The sequence below is a fragment of the Psammomys obesus genome, unplaced genomic scaffold, assembly GCF_907164565.1.
Source record: "Psammomys obesus unplaced genomic scaffold, mPsaObe1.curated_primary_1811, whole genome shotgun sequence".
NCBI lineage: Eukaryota > Metazoa > Chordata > Mammalia > Rodentia > Muridae > Psammomys > Psammomys obesus.
In genome coordinates, this window is record NW_026585644.1 from 50,582,022 (window position 1) to 50,598,349 (window position 16,328).

Consider the following 16,328-nt stretch of genomic DNA (forward strand, 5'->3'; position numbering starts at 1 on the left):
TTAGCTATTGCTTCCTAATTTGGGAATCCTTGATGGGATTGGGGCAGGGATCCTTTAGGACCAGAGCTGTCCTGTTTTTCAGCCATGCTGGCTCCATTTCTCCTGCTCAGCTTTGGGCAGGCCAGCTCATTTGCTCTGAAGAAATGTGACCTTTGTTCCCCTCTAGTTAACTTTAGGGGAGGAGGGATGTAAAATAAGAAGTTGTGCAGGCTCCAGTGCAGAGCCCTTTTCCTCTTCAAGGCTTTAGGTGTGGTGATGGTGGTTTGTTCTATTCACCTTCCGCCAGTGCAATCCTAAGGTTTTCTGTTCTCATCAGGGATTTTATGGTTTATTAAACTTGTTAAAAATAAAAGAACAGCAGTTGCTCCCAGGCCAGGATCTGGTAGATTATCCAATTTTTGTTTTGCTGTATTTTGCCCTGGTATGGTAGGAATTAGGTGTTGGCTCTGGCTTCTTTCTCAAGGTGTAGGCTGTCTGGCTTGTGGGGAAGGGATGCTGCTGCTTTGGCCCCAGGCAGTGGGCCGCAGAGCAAGAGGCTGGCTTCCAGTGAGAGAGGAGGCATTTCAGGAGAAGAATGGGCGTGTTCACTGTGTACACTAAATGCCAACTGGACCGAGGGACATCAAACAGGTCAGAGATACATCTTCCGCTGACTGCAGCACAGAACGCAAGATGGCCGCACAGGAGGGAGGCCTTGGGTTGGGGAGCCAGAAGGCAGGTGGAGCTCCTTTTTTTGTTACATTTCTCGGTATTGTAAGCAAGTACCTGACAGAAGCAAGGCAAGGGAGGAGAAGTTTCCTTTGGCCTCCGGTATGAGATGGTGTGGTCTCTTGCAGTGGAGTTAGCATAGCAGAGCAGCTTGATGGCAGGGGCTTGGGCTGATCAGGGAGTAGAGAACTGGACAAGATTTAAGGTCAGGTTGTAACCCTAAAGGGCCACCCCTAGAGATCTGTGTCTGGCAGCTAGACCCTCTTTTGTGACGGTTCTGCAACCTGAGGTAACCATCAGCTATCCAGCACGTGTCAGAACACACGAGCCTGCAGGGGACATTTCATAGTCAGCCCACAGCACCTTTCCTCCATTACTGAAGACCACCCTTGGAAGTCACTGGGGACGTGGGGGGTAGCTAGGGCTCAGGGAGTGCATTTGAGAAAGCAGCATGTACACTTGGACCTCTAGCAGGGTCGGCAGCTGCAGCTCAGCCATCAGACACTGAGAGCAGAGCCTGGGATTTGGAGCACCTGAAGTCTGGCAGTGAATGTTGACGGCAGAGGACCTGCATTTGGCCTCCATCCTGATGTTTTTAACCTCAGGGTTCTGAGAATGGATCTGTTCTCCCTGAGTTAGAGCTCTCACCTGTGTGCCTAGAGAAATGTGTGCTTATTAGGAGGTCATTGTGAGCATCGTAGCAAAGCAACTTCTTTATCATATTTCATTTGGTTTGATTGACATGGCCTCACTACGAGCTAGGCTTTATTAGTGACCCTATCCTTTGTTTGGTGAACTAAGACTTTGGTCTCTGTAAACATTTTGAGATATGTCCTAGTCACTTTTCCTTACAGGTTTATATGGAGTTTTGAAAAATGAAAATAAGTCCATAAGCTATGCTTTGTTTGACACCCATTCTGAAAACCTAACAGGTTGCAGTCCTAGCTGCTGGAGAGGCTGAAGCAGGAGCTTTGCAGATTTGGGTATCACAGAGGCCCTGTCTGAAAATGATTTCAAAAATATTTTATGAGGGGCTGGAGAGATGGCTCCGTGGTTAAGAACACTTGCCACCCTTGCAGAGGACCTCCTCCATACTGTTCCAGGCATTCACATGGAGATTCACTACCACCTGTGACTCCAGTCCTAGTGGATATGGCCGATGATGCCTTCTTGTGTCCACAGGCACCAGGCATGCATATAGGGACATGCAGGCAAAAGTTCATATACATAAAATAAAAATAAAATAAATCTTAAAAATAATAACATTAGGGTTAGGAATGTAACTCAGTTCGTAGAATGCTTACCCATCTTATACAAAGGCCTGGGTTTGTTCCCCAGCACCGCATAAGTGGCACATGCTTATAATCCCAGCACTTGGAAGGTAGAGCCAGGAGGACCTGGTCGTCCTTGAGGCTAAAGCATGCATTTCAGCACTGGGCAGACAGTGTTGTGCAATCCATCTCCAGAACTCCTTTTCCTGTAAAACTGAAACTGTGTTCATTAAACAGTACTTCCTCTTTCAATACCCTACCACCCCATCCTTTTATTTTATGTAATTTTTTTTAATTCATTTAATTAGAATTGCACAGAGTCTGGGTCGTGTCCGGCTGATACTGTTGTACAATCATCTGTCAGTGGATACTTGGAGTATTTCCCCCTTGGGGCTGTTAATAAATAATAGTGCTGTGAATCTGTACGTATAAAAATATCTTCAAGACCCAGATTTCAGTTCATTTCTTTTCAGTCTGCTCATGGAGGCAGACTGACGCTGTTTCCTACCATTTCCACTCTCTTATATTCCCACAGTTACCACTTTTGAGTGTAATCTGTGACAGCCATTGCCTACCAGACCCTCTCCCCTGCCACTCAGGGTCCCCATGCTTGGTAAATCCAAGATTGAACATCTCTAGGTGCTGTGGGTCCTCTTTCACTGGAGGGTGGGTGGGTGGATGGGTGAAGAATGTTACCCTTTGGGAAAGGGAGTTTCCTAGCAAAGAAAGCCTCCTGTCTCCACTTGTGTATCCAGGACCCAAGGCTTCAAGGGTGGGCCTAGTTGGAAGGCCTGCTTCAGGGATGTGAGTCATCCCACACAGGAGCTGGGACCAGCCTGGTGCCAAGCCCAGGGTTGGGCCTGAAAAATGCAGAGCTCACCAGCTCCTTTGAGAGAAGCCTTTCCTTGGCTTGTTGGTTTGTGAGTTTTCAGAGAAAGTCGCTATCTGCCAGTGTGACACAGGAAGCAGTGCCTGGCATTTCCTGGGAGCTATTGGCTTCCTCCCAAACCACAGGGTTGGTCCCCAACCCCCAGGAACTTTGAGGTGGCCTCAAGAGTTGCATGTCTCCACTTGGACCTGGTGCTGTGCTATCATTTGGCCGCTTATGCAGAAGGACCCATGGGAAAAGGGGAACTCTCAGGATTGGTGTAGGTTTCCAAACACTGGGCAGGAAGTGGGCCTTCTGAGCAGTTAGACCCAAGGACATCTGGCTCTACGAACTGGTCTTAAGCATGTTGAAAGTTATCTTACAGGGTCTGGAGGGATGGCTCAGTGGTTAAGAGCACAGACTGCTTTTCCAGAGGATCCAGGTTCAATTTGCACCACCCACATGGTGGTTCACAACCATCTTTAACTCTAGTCCCAGGGGATTCAACACCGTCCTCTGGCCCCTGGACACAAGGCACACACACGGTGCATAGACAGACATGTGCAGACATACATGTACAGACATGCAAAGCACCCATACACTTAAAATAAAAACAAATTAAAAACAATCCTACAGAGGCTCACCTCATTGAATATATCTGCTTGACCTCCATCTTTTACTTCTTTATAAATAGACATTATCTCCATATTTTCATATACAATTCCATATTAGTGAGGTGCATATTGCAAGTGTATGATCTGATGATTTGGACTAGTGTGAACACCTACAGAGCCAACACCATAGAAGTAGAGTATTCCCTCTATCCTAGAAGGGTTCTTAGCACCCCTTCCCAGCTGAGCCTCACCGTGTACCCCAGGTGACCGCTGTTTCTCTCTCACTAGTGAAATCATATAGTATGCAGTTTTTGACAGCTTGCTTCATTTGAATATTATAATTTAAAAAATTTTATTTTTATTTTATGTGCATTGGTGTTTTGCTTGTGTGTATGTCTGTGTGTGTATCTCCTGGAACTGGAGTTACAGATAGGTGTGAGCTGCCATGTGGGTGTTGGGATTTGAACTCAGGTTCTATGGAAGAACAGCCAGTGCTCTTAACCACTGAGCCATCTCTCCATTCCTGAATATTATAATCTCTAAGAAATAAATGTATGTCAATGTTTGTGTGCATGTGTGCATTGTGTAGCTGCACATGTGTGTTCTGCAGATGCGTGTGCATGCCAGAGGACAGTCTTGGGTCTTACTCCTCAGAGGCTGTCTTCCTTTTTTTGAGACAGGGGCTCTCACTGGTTTGGAACTCACTAAACAGTTGTTGCTAGCTGAGAAGAAAGCCTCAGGGATCTGCCATAGTTTGTTTGTGAGTTCTTTAAGAAGTTTTTTTTTTTTTTTTTTTAATGGAGGAAGAGCCTCTCCCTGCAGGCACCACATTCAGCATGCCTGACTTTGCTCATTTCTGTTTGCTCATTTCCATGTACTCTCCAAACAACGAGCTTTGAGCTGTTGCTGGGCTGGAAAGATCAATCAGAAATAGCATGGTGACGAGACAGGGCAAAGGTACGTACACAGGAGATATGGGGGCTGGAGATGTCGAGCATTGGTAGAGCTCTGCCTAGGATGTGCCAGTCTGTGTTCCATTGCAGAACCACCCAGATAACCAGACACAAAGAGGGAAATGCAGTGAACATTCTCTGCTGAGTCAGAGGGAAGGGAACTTAACAGCCTGGAGACGGGATTAGTTGCTTTCCTAGTTGCCGAGACAGATCACTGACAAAGGCAACTCAAGGAAGAAAGGGTTTATTTCAGCTTAAGGTTGGAGCAGAAATCCGATGATGGCAAGGGAAGGCATGGCTGGTCACGTTACATTCCCAGTCAGGAAACAGAGCAGTGAATACTGTTCTGTAACCATATTCCATAGAACGGTTGTGCCCACATTTGGGGTGAGTCTTCCTGCCTCTGTTTACCCAGTCTAGAAAATCCTTTTTATAGATGTCCTCAGAGGCACAGACAATGTCATCAGTGTGCTAGTCTATACTAACTAAATACCACAGAGGGTCTCAGGGAGGAGGTAGTTTTTGCTTTGAGCCTACTAGAAACAGTGCACTTAATTCTTGGAAAAGCATGGTGGTAAGCTCTGGCTGGGGGCAGGGGCTCTGGGAATGGGGACAGTTGTAGTACAGGGAAGGTGGAGGCCCACAGTGACCTCAGTTCTCCTTTGCGGGAGCCAGATCATGGGAGACTTGAGCCAGCAGCCTGACCTAGAAGTGTGCAGAAGGGAGTCCGCCAGGGCAAGTCTCTGGGGACTTAGGACTGCTACCTTAGGGCAGATCCACTCTGCATCTCCTCAGAACTGGCTAAGTCCTGGCTATAACCCGCAGTTAGTCTTCTGGGCTGGTCTTCTTGATCGGCTTTGCTTTTGTCCTACCTTCTTGAGTGGTGACAAGTGGCACACCTGGGGTGCGGAAGGTCAAGCCAGCTGTAGAAGAAGTGATGGCGCTTGCTTCCTGCCTTCTTTGTTCCTCCTCCCTGCCCCTCCAGAGTGAGGAGCTTTTTGCTCTCCATGTTGACACTCAGTGACCTGGGAACTAGGTCTTTGTGTTGAGCAAAGACCCTCATTTTCTGCGCCTACCTTCCCCCAGGCTGAGGTTCCCAGACTTTGGATGTGGTCACACCCCAGCCTGGCAAGAGAACAAGGTCACACTGAATCTGTATGTGTTGATATCTAGCCAAGAAAAACTGCTAATTCCTTTCCTTGTATTTGCAGAGCACTTTGTACTCTGTTGGCCATGATTGGACTTTTTTCTTCCACCCGGACAGCCTGTACTTGTCTGGTACCTACCATGTACCAGGTGGGGGACAGCTGAACACCATTAAGCTGGCACCAGGAGGAGCTGCCATCTACTTGGGAAATCATATGAAAAATGAGCATAAGAAATAGTGAGGCATGAGAGATATAAGCCAGGGCTGAGAAAGGACAACGGCTGGCTTGGGGCATTCAGTAGGTCAGAAGGTAACTTCATGGATGTGGTGAAATCCAGGTGGGAAGAACAACTTGGGCAGGCCAGCAGGATGAAGCAGGTGGGGTAAGAAGAGAGGTTTGGAGAGGTGATCCTGATGGGTCTTAGAGGGCGTGGTGTGAAGCACCCCGAGTTTAGACCTTCTCTATAGCAGGGAGACCTCCTTTGAAAAGGTCCCCTTGGAAGCAGTGTGCAGTTGGGGTTAGAGTGAAGTGAGACCATTGTGGCCACGCACTGGAGAGATGGGAGGGGGACACGACCATCTAGTTGTTGAGGCTTAGAGGACTGTGCTCCCGATCTGCTCCGTTAATTAGTTGTCTTCGGTGTCTGATAGACACAAGGCTATATGGGGCACAAAGGTGACAGACACATTGATTCCGCCCATTGGGAACCCTAGTCCCAAGGGCAGTGGTCTCTAGTCTATGCAAACGACAGAAACAGCTCAACAAAGCCGGGAGTGGGGGTGGAGGGGGAAGAAAGAGGAAGGAAAGAAAGAAAAAGAATGTATGTGGGATGGATGAATGTTGGCTTACACTAGGACATTGCTGGTAGGTAGAGCTTCAGAGAAAGCAGCACCCCGGCGTTCCAACACTGTATTTTGGAATCTGCGCTTTTCTGTCACGTCCGATCATTATTCTATGTGGACTTTCTCTCTCCTCCACCCCCAGTATGACCAACAATGCTTTTCCTTTGTTGTCTTTGGCAAATAGATTCATTAATTTTTATTTGGCCCTTGGAGCTATATGCTTATTAATTTAAATACATTCTCACTGTAGTAAAGAAAATGACATGATGTAAAACTTTATCATTTTTACATATGTGATTGAGTGGTGTCATTTATAGCCACTCTGTAGACACTGTTTTTGGCTGGGTGGTTTGGTGTTTTTGTTTTCTTGAGATGAGGTCTCAGTAAGTTGACTCAGGTAGCCCTCAAACTCATGATCCTTCCTCAGCCCCTTGAGTGCTAACCATGTGCCACCAAGTCCTGCTAGGTGTCAAACATTAGATTTATTTTTTTATTTTACGTGTACAAATGTTTTGCCTTCATTCTATAAGCCACATGCATGCCTGGTGCCCACTGAAGTCAGAGGGCACTCGATCCCCTGGGACCAGAGTTGTAGAAGGTGGTGAGCCACCGTGTGGGTGTTAGGAATAGAACCTCAGCCCTCCAGAAGAGCAACAAATGCTCTTAACTACTGAACCAGCCCTACACTTCTTTCAAGGCATTTCCTCTAGCATTTCCAGGTTAGCCTCTGGTGCCCGCTCCACAATGCCAGGGAATGAGGAACAATCACGAGACTGATTTCTATGGGCTCACGTTGGGCCATGTTCCTACCCCTATCCTGTTACCATGTTCTCATGCTGAGACCTTGGAGGGGTGATCAGAGGGAAAGTGGGTTGCTACTGCTGAAAGACAGGGGCCTGAACGATGGGTGTCCACTGCAAGCAGATAGCTTGTCAACACAGATGACTCCCAGGAGCAGACAATCGGCTCCACGGGACTGATCTTGTACTACAAGGATGGGCAGGGTTGGCACAGTAGGACTCACCATGTCGGGCCTTGGTGCCCATTCTTGGGTCATCTCTTGCTTCCGGCTGCTGCTAACACCACTGTTGCTTCAGCTTTGCCTTCCCCTCCGTGGACCTTGGCCTCACACTGGCTGCTCCATACTGTGTATCCCCTCAGATGCACCTCCCCTGTGTCCGTGGGAAGGGCCTGGAGTGCAGGACTAAGCAGGGCAGGTCTGAGGTTCTCTGTTTCCCCTGCAGGCCTCTCCCTGGAACGCGTGCCCAGCTCCGTTGCCTCCCACATCCGCCTGACTGAGCGCGAGGAGGAAGTGGTGGCCTGTTTTGAGAGGGCCTCCCGGGTAGCTCAGGTGTTCCTGCAGGAGCTGGAGAAGGTGAGCTGGGAATAGGGGTGCTGTGCAGACAGCTGCTCTCTCACAGTGAGTGCAATGCCTCTTTGTCCTCCTGGGGATTAGGAGAATGCACCTCCTCTCCCGACACTCCACTTCTTTGGTGGAAACACTCATTATGTTACACTGACTCTGTTAGGGACTTCACCACAAAAGGAGATGTTTAATACAAAAGTGGGTCCTTGTCTCCTGTGAGGGACCTGGAACCCCTGAGCTTGCAGGGCCAGCAGTAACAACTTATTTGTATCTATTCACTTGCTCCTGACAGCAGCCCTGGGACAGAGGTGTGACAGAGGTGCAGTCTTGTGTAGCAAATGAGGTTTAGAGAGATCAGAGCACTGGGCTCTTGGATAGCACAGGGTCAGGCAGATTCTTGCCATTCAGCCTCCTTCCCTGCTTTCTGACACTGCAGGAGAGCTTTGCTGAACTTCCAGAGAAGATGGGCTGTGGTGCCCATTCTCCAAGCCTTTCAGAGGTAGATGAAGAGCAGCCAGCAGGACTTGAATGAATTCTCAGCCCCACAGTTCCCACCCTCCCACAGTGGACTGTCTTGTTTGTACATAGGGCGCCAGCTCCCTCCTGTATTGAGTACCTGCTTTTATGCTGGTACCCTGAGTGCTACACATGCCCTTTATCACTTAACCCTCTCACTGCGGGATAAAACAGATGCTGCTGTTATCCCATGTTTTTTCAGATGAAGGTCCAGCTGAGAGAGGTTACACAGCAGCAGTTCATGCAGTCAATGTGTAGTGTTGGCAGGAACTCCACGGCATAATCTCCAACACTTGCGTGCATTTTTGTAGTGCTCAAGCAGAAATTCTGCTCTGTAGATATTTAGTCGCTGTTAGCTGGAAGGTTCTTTAGCTTTGTGAGTTATAACTGGCATGTGACGGAGTGGTGGGTGGGAGCTGAGAGGCATGAGAGCCCAGGAGACACCTGAATGTCTTCTGCTGTGTAAATGGCAGAGTCTGCTGCCAGCTGTTCTTGTGATGGCCCCCTGCAGAGCAGTCCGCCTGGGTCCAGTTATGTCCTTAGTCAAGGGACTTTTGACCCGGTGCTATTCACGTTTGAATTGGAATCTTCTTTGCAATGGGGACACCCTAGTATTGTCTGATGTTGGCAGCATTGCTGTTCAGAACCTCTGGACATCAGAATCTCATACCCTGAAATAGAATAACCAGATGTCCTCTTGGGGCGAAATACCCCTTTGGGAGTGCCCTGGAGCTTCTGAGCTTGGTTGGATATCAAGAAAAGAGGGGGAGAGGCTGCAGTCAGGACCCTTTTTCTGGCAGAGGCTGCTAAGAGATCTGGTTGAGTTGATCCCCCACGAAGGGCGTTTGCAGCGTTGGCAGACAGTGGGGGAGGGGGGATCAGAAGCTCCTTCTGTTTATCTTTTTCCCCTTCAAGCCACATGCTGGTCAATGTAGAGAGTACCTTATGTCCAGCCAGGACTCCCAGGGCTCCGCTGAACTCTCGGATGACCACTGTCCGTTTGCCCTTCCCTTCTCAGACTTCAAACAACAGCACATCAAGACACCTGAAAGTCAGTCCCTCGGTTGACTATGAGCTCACTTACTTCTTGGAAGCTGCGCTCCAGAGCGCATACGTGAAGAACCTGAAGAAAGGGTAGGTAGCTGTTGGCCCAGCGAGACTGTGTGTGTGCGCATGGGCGCTCTCCTACAGGACTGCGTAGGGCTGGCTTGGGTCATGTCTCGTCACATAAGGTATTCAGAGGACCGAGTTGTAGGAGCTGAGAGGTCTTTAAAGCTCCTGCGTCAATTTTGGTGTGATGCATTGTGTAAAATTGTCATTTCATTCTTTTCATTTAACCTGTGTTTGAGTAGATAATTCTTGTACGTGGCATCCGTTTAGTTAGAAAAACCAAATACTGCATTACTCTACTCCTGTTCTCAAAACAGACCACATCTATGATGAAAGGCGGGTTTTTTCCCCCCACCCACAATGAGTTCAGTCCCTTGCAATTTATTTCAACCTTAACATTAACCAATAGGCTCAAAGCCGTAGACCATCCACTAGTTACTCTAGGTGCCACTCACAAATGACGGGTATCAGGTCACCCACAGCTTCTGTCCCACTTGCCTGCAAACCACAGCCCTTATGACCTCCTCGGTTCAGTGACTTGCTAGAGCAGTAAACAGGCCTAAGAGCCTCTCATTTCCTAGGTTACCAGCTCTCACACAGTGACCCAGGGGAAGAGATTGCTAGATGGCCTGGAGGCTCCATGCCCTCTCAGTAAGCCACCTCCCTGTGTCCTGCAGCCCCAAAGCTCCCCAGACCCCTCCTGGATGCTCTGAGTTGTGACACCAGCATGCTTATGGTTGATACCCAGAATGCTGCGGGGCAGGCATGGCCCTGCCTGCTTTTTCACAAGCCTGGGAAACGGGTTTGGAGAGCTTGGGGACTTCCATGGCCACACAGGTTCTGACAGCAGAGTGGATTCACTTCCAAAGGTGGTGACTCCAGGGCTTTCTGTCCTGGTGGCCTACCAGGCATGAGGTGTGTGAGGGGGCGAAGTGCTTCTGCTTCTGCCTGGGACCCCTTTATTCTGCTCAGGGCTCCATATAGTGCCCCTCCCCCCTTAGCATGCCCAACGTCAAGAGTGGGAGGGGAGAGAGACAGACATAGGTCTCCCAAAGCCAGGCCACGTGCTTGCCAACGTCCATTTCAGCTACTTCTACCTCCCAAGAGTGGCCTCGCTTAGCTGAACTCCGAATCTGGGAAAGGACTCTTGTATTCTAGGCATTGAGGACAGAGTTGAGAGGCATCCCACATCCTGAAATTGATGTAGTTCTGACTGTTCAGGGAAGCCCTTGGATAGAAATGCTGATTGCTGTGCTGGAGGCCCAAGGCACTTGGAATACCCAAATACCAAATAATGCCTACAAACAGGAGACTCGGATGGAATAAGGTCCAGATGACTTTACAGCTTTTGCCTCCTCCTAAAGGTCTACCACCTGCTCTGTTTCGTCTCCTGTCAAGAGTCTGTGTCTTTCAACTCATTCTTTCCTCGGCTTTCTTTGGCCAGAACCCTTTCCTGGAGGTCAGCTTTCCCTGGTTCCCACGAGTCTCTACCGAGGGCCTAGCTAAAGCCTGCAGCCACAGTGGCAGGTCATTGTGTTTCTGTGTCTACACAGCCCTGGGTTGACTACAGGAGTAATGGACTCAGCCACAGTTCTCTCCCCCCAAAAAGCAGGCAATGTTGTGAGAAAGAAAAGAGGCCAGGAACATGAGAGGCTCACAGCTACAAGCAGCACGTACTTTAGAATAGTATTTTGTTGTGTTTAGAAGTGGGGAGAAGTAAATCTATACCTGTATGCATTGGAAAACACAGGCAATAGACCCCAAAATGTCCCTAGTGGTTTTCCAGGGCAGGGGCCACAAGTTTTCTCTGTAAAGGGTCAGCGAGAGGCTTAAGGTTAAGTTGCTCACCAGTGATTGCCGGCTTTGACCAGCCATGCCTATGTAATGCCTTCCATAAAAGCCAGCACCCTTGGAAACCAAGACACACTCTGCTGCCGGAGCCTGTGTGGCCATGAGCATGTCCCCTCACCGCCAGCCTGTTTCCCTCGATTGTGAAATAGTGGGGAGGTCCATGCCTGCCCCACAGCATTGTGGGTATTAAGCCATAAATGAACACCTGCCAGAATGCTGGTGTGACAACTGCTTAGAACATCAAAAACAGGAACACTGGTCAGCTATTTTTAGGTTTTTTTTTTTTTTTTTTTTTTAATTTTTTTTTTCCATGCAGTTCATGGTTGGCTAGGCTGGTAGCCTGGATATAAATTTTACACCTTCAGTTTTTCTTATTATAGTCTCTTAGGTACAAGGCCAGGCAGTGTCATTGTACCCATTTGACACAGACGTGTGGATCTGAAGGCCTAGAAAGCCCAGGCAGTTCACTGCTCAGGGTTGGGCCCATCCCAGACCACCTGTGGCTATAGAGGCCCCCCAGATTACAAAAGGCATGGAGGAGCCCAGCTGTCCCTGCTTACCTCCACATCTGTTTTGTTTTTTGTTTGTTTGCTTTTCCAGATGCTCATCATCAGTTTCAGAGACAGTGGAGTAGCAATCTGGTTCCTGTTTTTACGGCCCAGAGACTGTAGCGGGGTTTGCAATTGTCCTGGTCTTGCTGTAGGTCTGGGAGGCCATCTGGCACCCTTCCCCTCAGAAGCCTCTTCAGTTGCTAGTTAGAAGCTTTCAAGGGCAGGGAAAGGTGATGCCACCTTCAGCTACCTGCCGCAGAGCTTTGAGGGAGGGTCAGGGGTCATTTGGTTAAGGCTGTCAGCCTCTTATGAAGCCCAGTGTGAACCTTCGAAGCAGATATGCTATAGTCTCTTTCTGTAAATAAAGATGTCATTAGAACAGCCACACCCATCCACCCACCCACCTATCCATCCATCCATCCATCCATCCACCCATCCATCCTTCATTGTCTCTTTACAGATCTGAGTGTTTGGAAACCTTAGAGCAAAATGGTATTTCTCTTTTTTCTTAGTCTTTCCCTTTCTTTCTTTCTTTCTTTCTTTCTTTCTTTCTTTCTTTCTTTCTTTCTCTCTCTCTCTCTCTCTCTCTCTCTCTCTCTTTCTTTGAGGTAGTTGGGGTATTTCAAGTCTCGCTGTGTAGCCCTAGCTGTCCTGTAACTCTAGGTGCACACCAGTACACTCAGCTCTATTTACCATCTCTCTGCCTTAATAGAAAACTGTACTGACCCCTACTGTAGAGCTTAGGCGTTGACAGGAGCCTGCAGGACAGAAATGAAAGTGAGGATGTTCTTATATATGGAAGCCTGGTGCAATAAAATTTGTAGGGACAGTTCTAATCAATACTCTGTCTCTAAACATTCATTTAGTAAACAGTCTTTATAATAATTGTGCCACATAACCACATGTTAAATTTCCAGCAGGCATTTGTTAAGTACTTTGCTTGCATATTTTAGTCCTTCCAACAGCTCTCTGAGGTAGACCGTAGTTAGCATTGCTACTTTTCATATCAGAAACTGAGGCACAGAGAACAAAAGTAGCTTGTCTTGGCTGGAGCTAAGATTACACACGTGGCATCTGTCTGACTGGTATTTGGAGCTAGAGTTCCTTTTTGAACTCTGTGCAGCTGGGAATGATCTTGAGCCCCCGATCTTTCCACCTCCATATTCTGAGTGCTGGCATTACAGGTGTGTGCCACCACAACCGGTTTATGTGGTGCTGGGCTCGAACCCACAGTTCCGTGCATGCCGAATGAGTGCTCTACCGGCCGAGCTGCATCCACAGTCCATAGCTGGCACTCTTACTGATAGGCTGCACTGCTCATAGAATAAGTCCTGGTCTTACGACCTCACCCCACCCTCCACATGCCTGAGGCTTAGCTTTGGTCTCCCAGAGCCTGTTCACGCTCGGCTGATGCTGTGGCCAGGCTCCTGATGTGGAAAGTCAGTAGCTGCTAGAGAAAGTCACAAGGGGACCTGAAATCAGAGGCTGCTCAGTTACCCTGAATGAGTTCCTTTACTCTTTGGCTCTACCCCCTCTACTCCTGTCATTCAGGGGACTGTGAGGGGCCAGTGGGAGACGAATAGGATTAATCTGTCTGGGGAGGTATTGCTGTAACCTCACCCCAACCCCTCCACCCGCAACAAACACCATGATGCTTTCCCGCCTCCCCCCTCTTTACTTTGATTCTACAAGTGTAGCGATGTTAGAGCATCAAGGACAGCCCGGAGGGAAGGAGAGAAAGAGCAGTTGGGTATCATGCATCTGTTGGGTGCCTGACTGGATCACATGCCTGGCAGATACGCCCCTGAAGGTCATGTGACCCTACTTCTCTCCTGAAGGACAGGCCTTGTAGTTGTGGAGTAATCGGCTCAACCCCACCCACCAAGACTCTGGGACAGGTCTGAGGGCCCTTGGACCCACCCCTTTCCGAGGTTTGGGGTGTGGAAAGGTATGCTGGCCTTCTGAGCAGTGTGTGAAGGACTGTGCCCTGGTTTGGCATTCAGGTCCATGAACTCAGTGCACTGATTTGGTTCCCTTTGCCCCTCGTGACTCAGTCACATGCTCAGGCTGGCTCTGGCTGCAGTTCCTCCCTCCTTAGTGTACCCCAGCTACCTGTTTGCTCCCTTCTGCATTCTGCATACTCAGGCAGGAAGAATGTGAGAGAGAGCGGGCAGGAGGTGCCCCCGGCAGGTGAGGTGTTGATTTGCCACACTCTCTCTGAAAGGGCAAGCCAGTCCTGATGCTTTTCTGTTCCAAGTCACTCGGCTCCCCTCCCTTCATCTCTTTTGCCCCTGAAGCACATATTTCAGTCCCAGAAGCCAAGACACTGGCTCCACCCTAGCCACGGCGCATAGAGAGGAATGGAAATTAATCATCATTTCTTGCCAAGGAAACAGCTCAAAACTCTCTGGGAGTGAGCAGAAGTCCCCAGGACACAGGGCAGTTACTCAGCCCTCTCAACATTTCCTGTGGCCCCATGCAGGCCAGCCCTGGGCTCTGCATTTACAGACATTCTAAGCACAGGCTATAGTGCTCTGGGCCCATCTGGGTTACAAGTTATTTCTTGGAACCCTTTTCTTATACTAGTAGCTGTTATTTGCTCCCTGTGAGACTGGCAGAAGCCTGTTGCCCTTCTGTGTAATCCTGTGAAGGTGGAACAGATGCAGTCCCAATTTTACCAAGGAAAAGAAGAGGAAAGGAACTTGTCTGAAGTCACAGGCCGTTAGGTCCCATAAAGCCTTGGAAGCTGGCATGTACCTGAGTCCAACCCTCCACCTAAGGCTGTGCTCATTACATAATCCCAACCCAGCACACCCTGCCCACTTGACCTTTGTAAGTACACATTATTGTCCAAACCCTGGGGGATCACAGGTTCTAATATTGTTCTTAAATAAATATATTAGTTTCCTTAGCCCAAAATTTCTCTCTCTGCCTTAACACTGTTTTTGTGTTAGTTTTGGGGGCTGTCTGGGCCATGGTAGGTTTTATCAACATCTCTGGCGTTTACCCATTAGACACCAGAAGCACTCCACCAAGAATGACAACCAAAAATATATCCACAGGCACAGGTGCATGCTGGGGTGAGAGGGCAGGCAGCCCCCAGTTGAGAACCATTGTTTTAGCGTAAAGTGCTAGAACTATTGTCTTAGCCTAAAAGGCAGAAGTTCTAGGGTGAGTCCATTAAGTTACAGCCCTGCCCATCTGAGTTCCTGGGAAAGTAAGATAAACCCTTTCAGTGTGCGGGAGGTTTCTAGACCAGTGGAGGAACAGGACTGGTCCTGAGAGAGCAGAGGCCACCCAGCAGCTCATTCCTAAAGAGCCCCCAGTACCCGCTGTGTACAGGTGTTCACCTTTGCTGTGTGGTTGGACCTGTGAAGTTCAGGTAGGCCCCAGAAGCAGGAGTGGGCTGCTGCCTGGGACAGGGTGAACTCCAGAGGTGGCTGAGGTGTGTGGGGTTGGAGCTGGCTGTGGTGTTGCTCTGTGTCAAAGGAGCTTCCTTTAGTAGAACCTTGGCTTGGTCCTCGGGGAGGATCCTCTGCTACGAATGGGGTGGGGCCAGATCAAGCAGCCCCCACCGGCCCACATGAGCCCTTCCCTCAGCAGAACCTTCCCCTGCCTCCGCCTGTGCTGCCCCCTGCCCAGTAAAGGATGTTATTATGCCCAAGACTGGTCTTGTCCACTGTTCACAGTGGGTGGCATTTGCTTGGTCCCCACAGTTTTCCTCATGTTCCAGAAGCCTAGGTTTCTTTCAACCTGGTTAAGGCTGAGGCTGATAGGAAGTTACTCATATGTCTGAGTGACACTCATTCTTTCCAGGGGCCTTGCCCTATTGATTTAGCAGCTGATTCCTCCAGATGAAGCCCGCCCTTTGTGCTGTGGTGATAGTGTTCCTAACTGACCTCAGTTAGAAAGCCCCAGTGAACAGGCTGGGGCCCAGGAAGCCTGAGGGCCTTCACTTCTCCTCTGAGCCACTAGAGGGCAGGCATGGATTCCAGTTGGAGCCTGGCCCCAGACAGTTCTGTGGCCACTGGGCCTCCGGGAGGGGGCGCCTTTCTGAACACTGGAGAGGGCGCAGACAGGCAGTTGGCCCCGGAGTGATACTTGTCAAGGAGGCTCAGGAAGGCGCTTGGGTCTGCAAGGAGCAGTTCCAGGGGTGAGGCAGCAGAGGACTGGGAGGTGGGCAAAGTAACACAATGTGAGCCAAGAAAGCTGGTGTCCCCAGTGCTGGGACCACAGCAGGACTGAGGGCCCCAGGTACCTACCAAGAGCAGGAATTAGAACAGCTCTGCTCCTTCACACCTCGCAGGCAAGCAGACATTTCTCTTTAGGTTGTTGTTCCCCTTCCTTGTGCTTAGAACTAGCAGGACCCATTTTATACTCAGGGTTGGGGTGAGTGTGAGCCAGGTGGGCTATGTGCTTTTTATAATGTATTGTTTAATTACTAAGGGGTACTTTACACTGAACCCCAAACAAGGGAGAACAGAGGGAGTCACCTCACTCCCACCCCAGCTAAGTGGCTCCTTTAGACCT

The 16,328-nt window shown here is 49.3% G+C and overlaps 1 protein-coding gene across 3 annotated transcripts in view; it reads left to right on the plus strand.

The window, feature by feature from the left end:
* Nucleotides 1-16,328, plus strand: part of Ttc7a (tetratricopeptide repeat domain 7A) — a 102,070-nt gene that overhangs the window by 17,242 nt on the left and 68,500 nt on the right. For 2 of the 3 annotated variants that reach the window (XM_055619378.1, XM_055619384.1), the window contains 2 exons: nt 7,649-7,779; nt 9,305-9,420. In XM_055619378.1, coding sequence (XP_055475353.1) covers nt 7,649-7,779; nt 9,305-9,420 — 247 coding nt within the window. Of the gene's footprint in view, nt 1-4,253; nt 4,419-7,648; nt 7,780-9,304; nt 9,421-16,328 lie in introns of those variants that run through there. The other variant, XM_055619391.1, reaches the window with a different exon arrangement.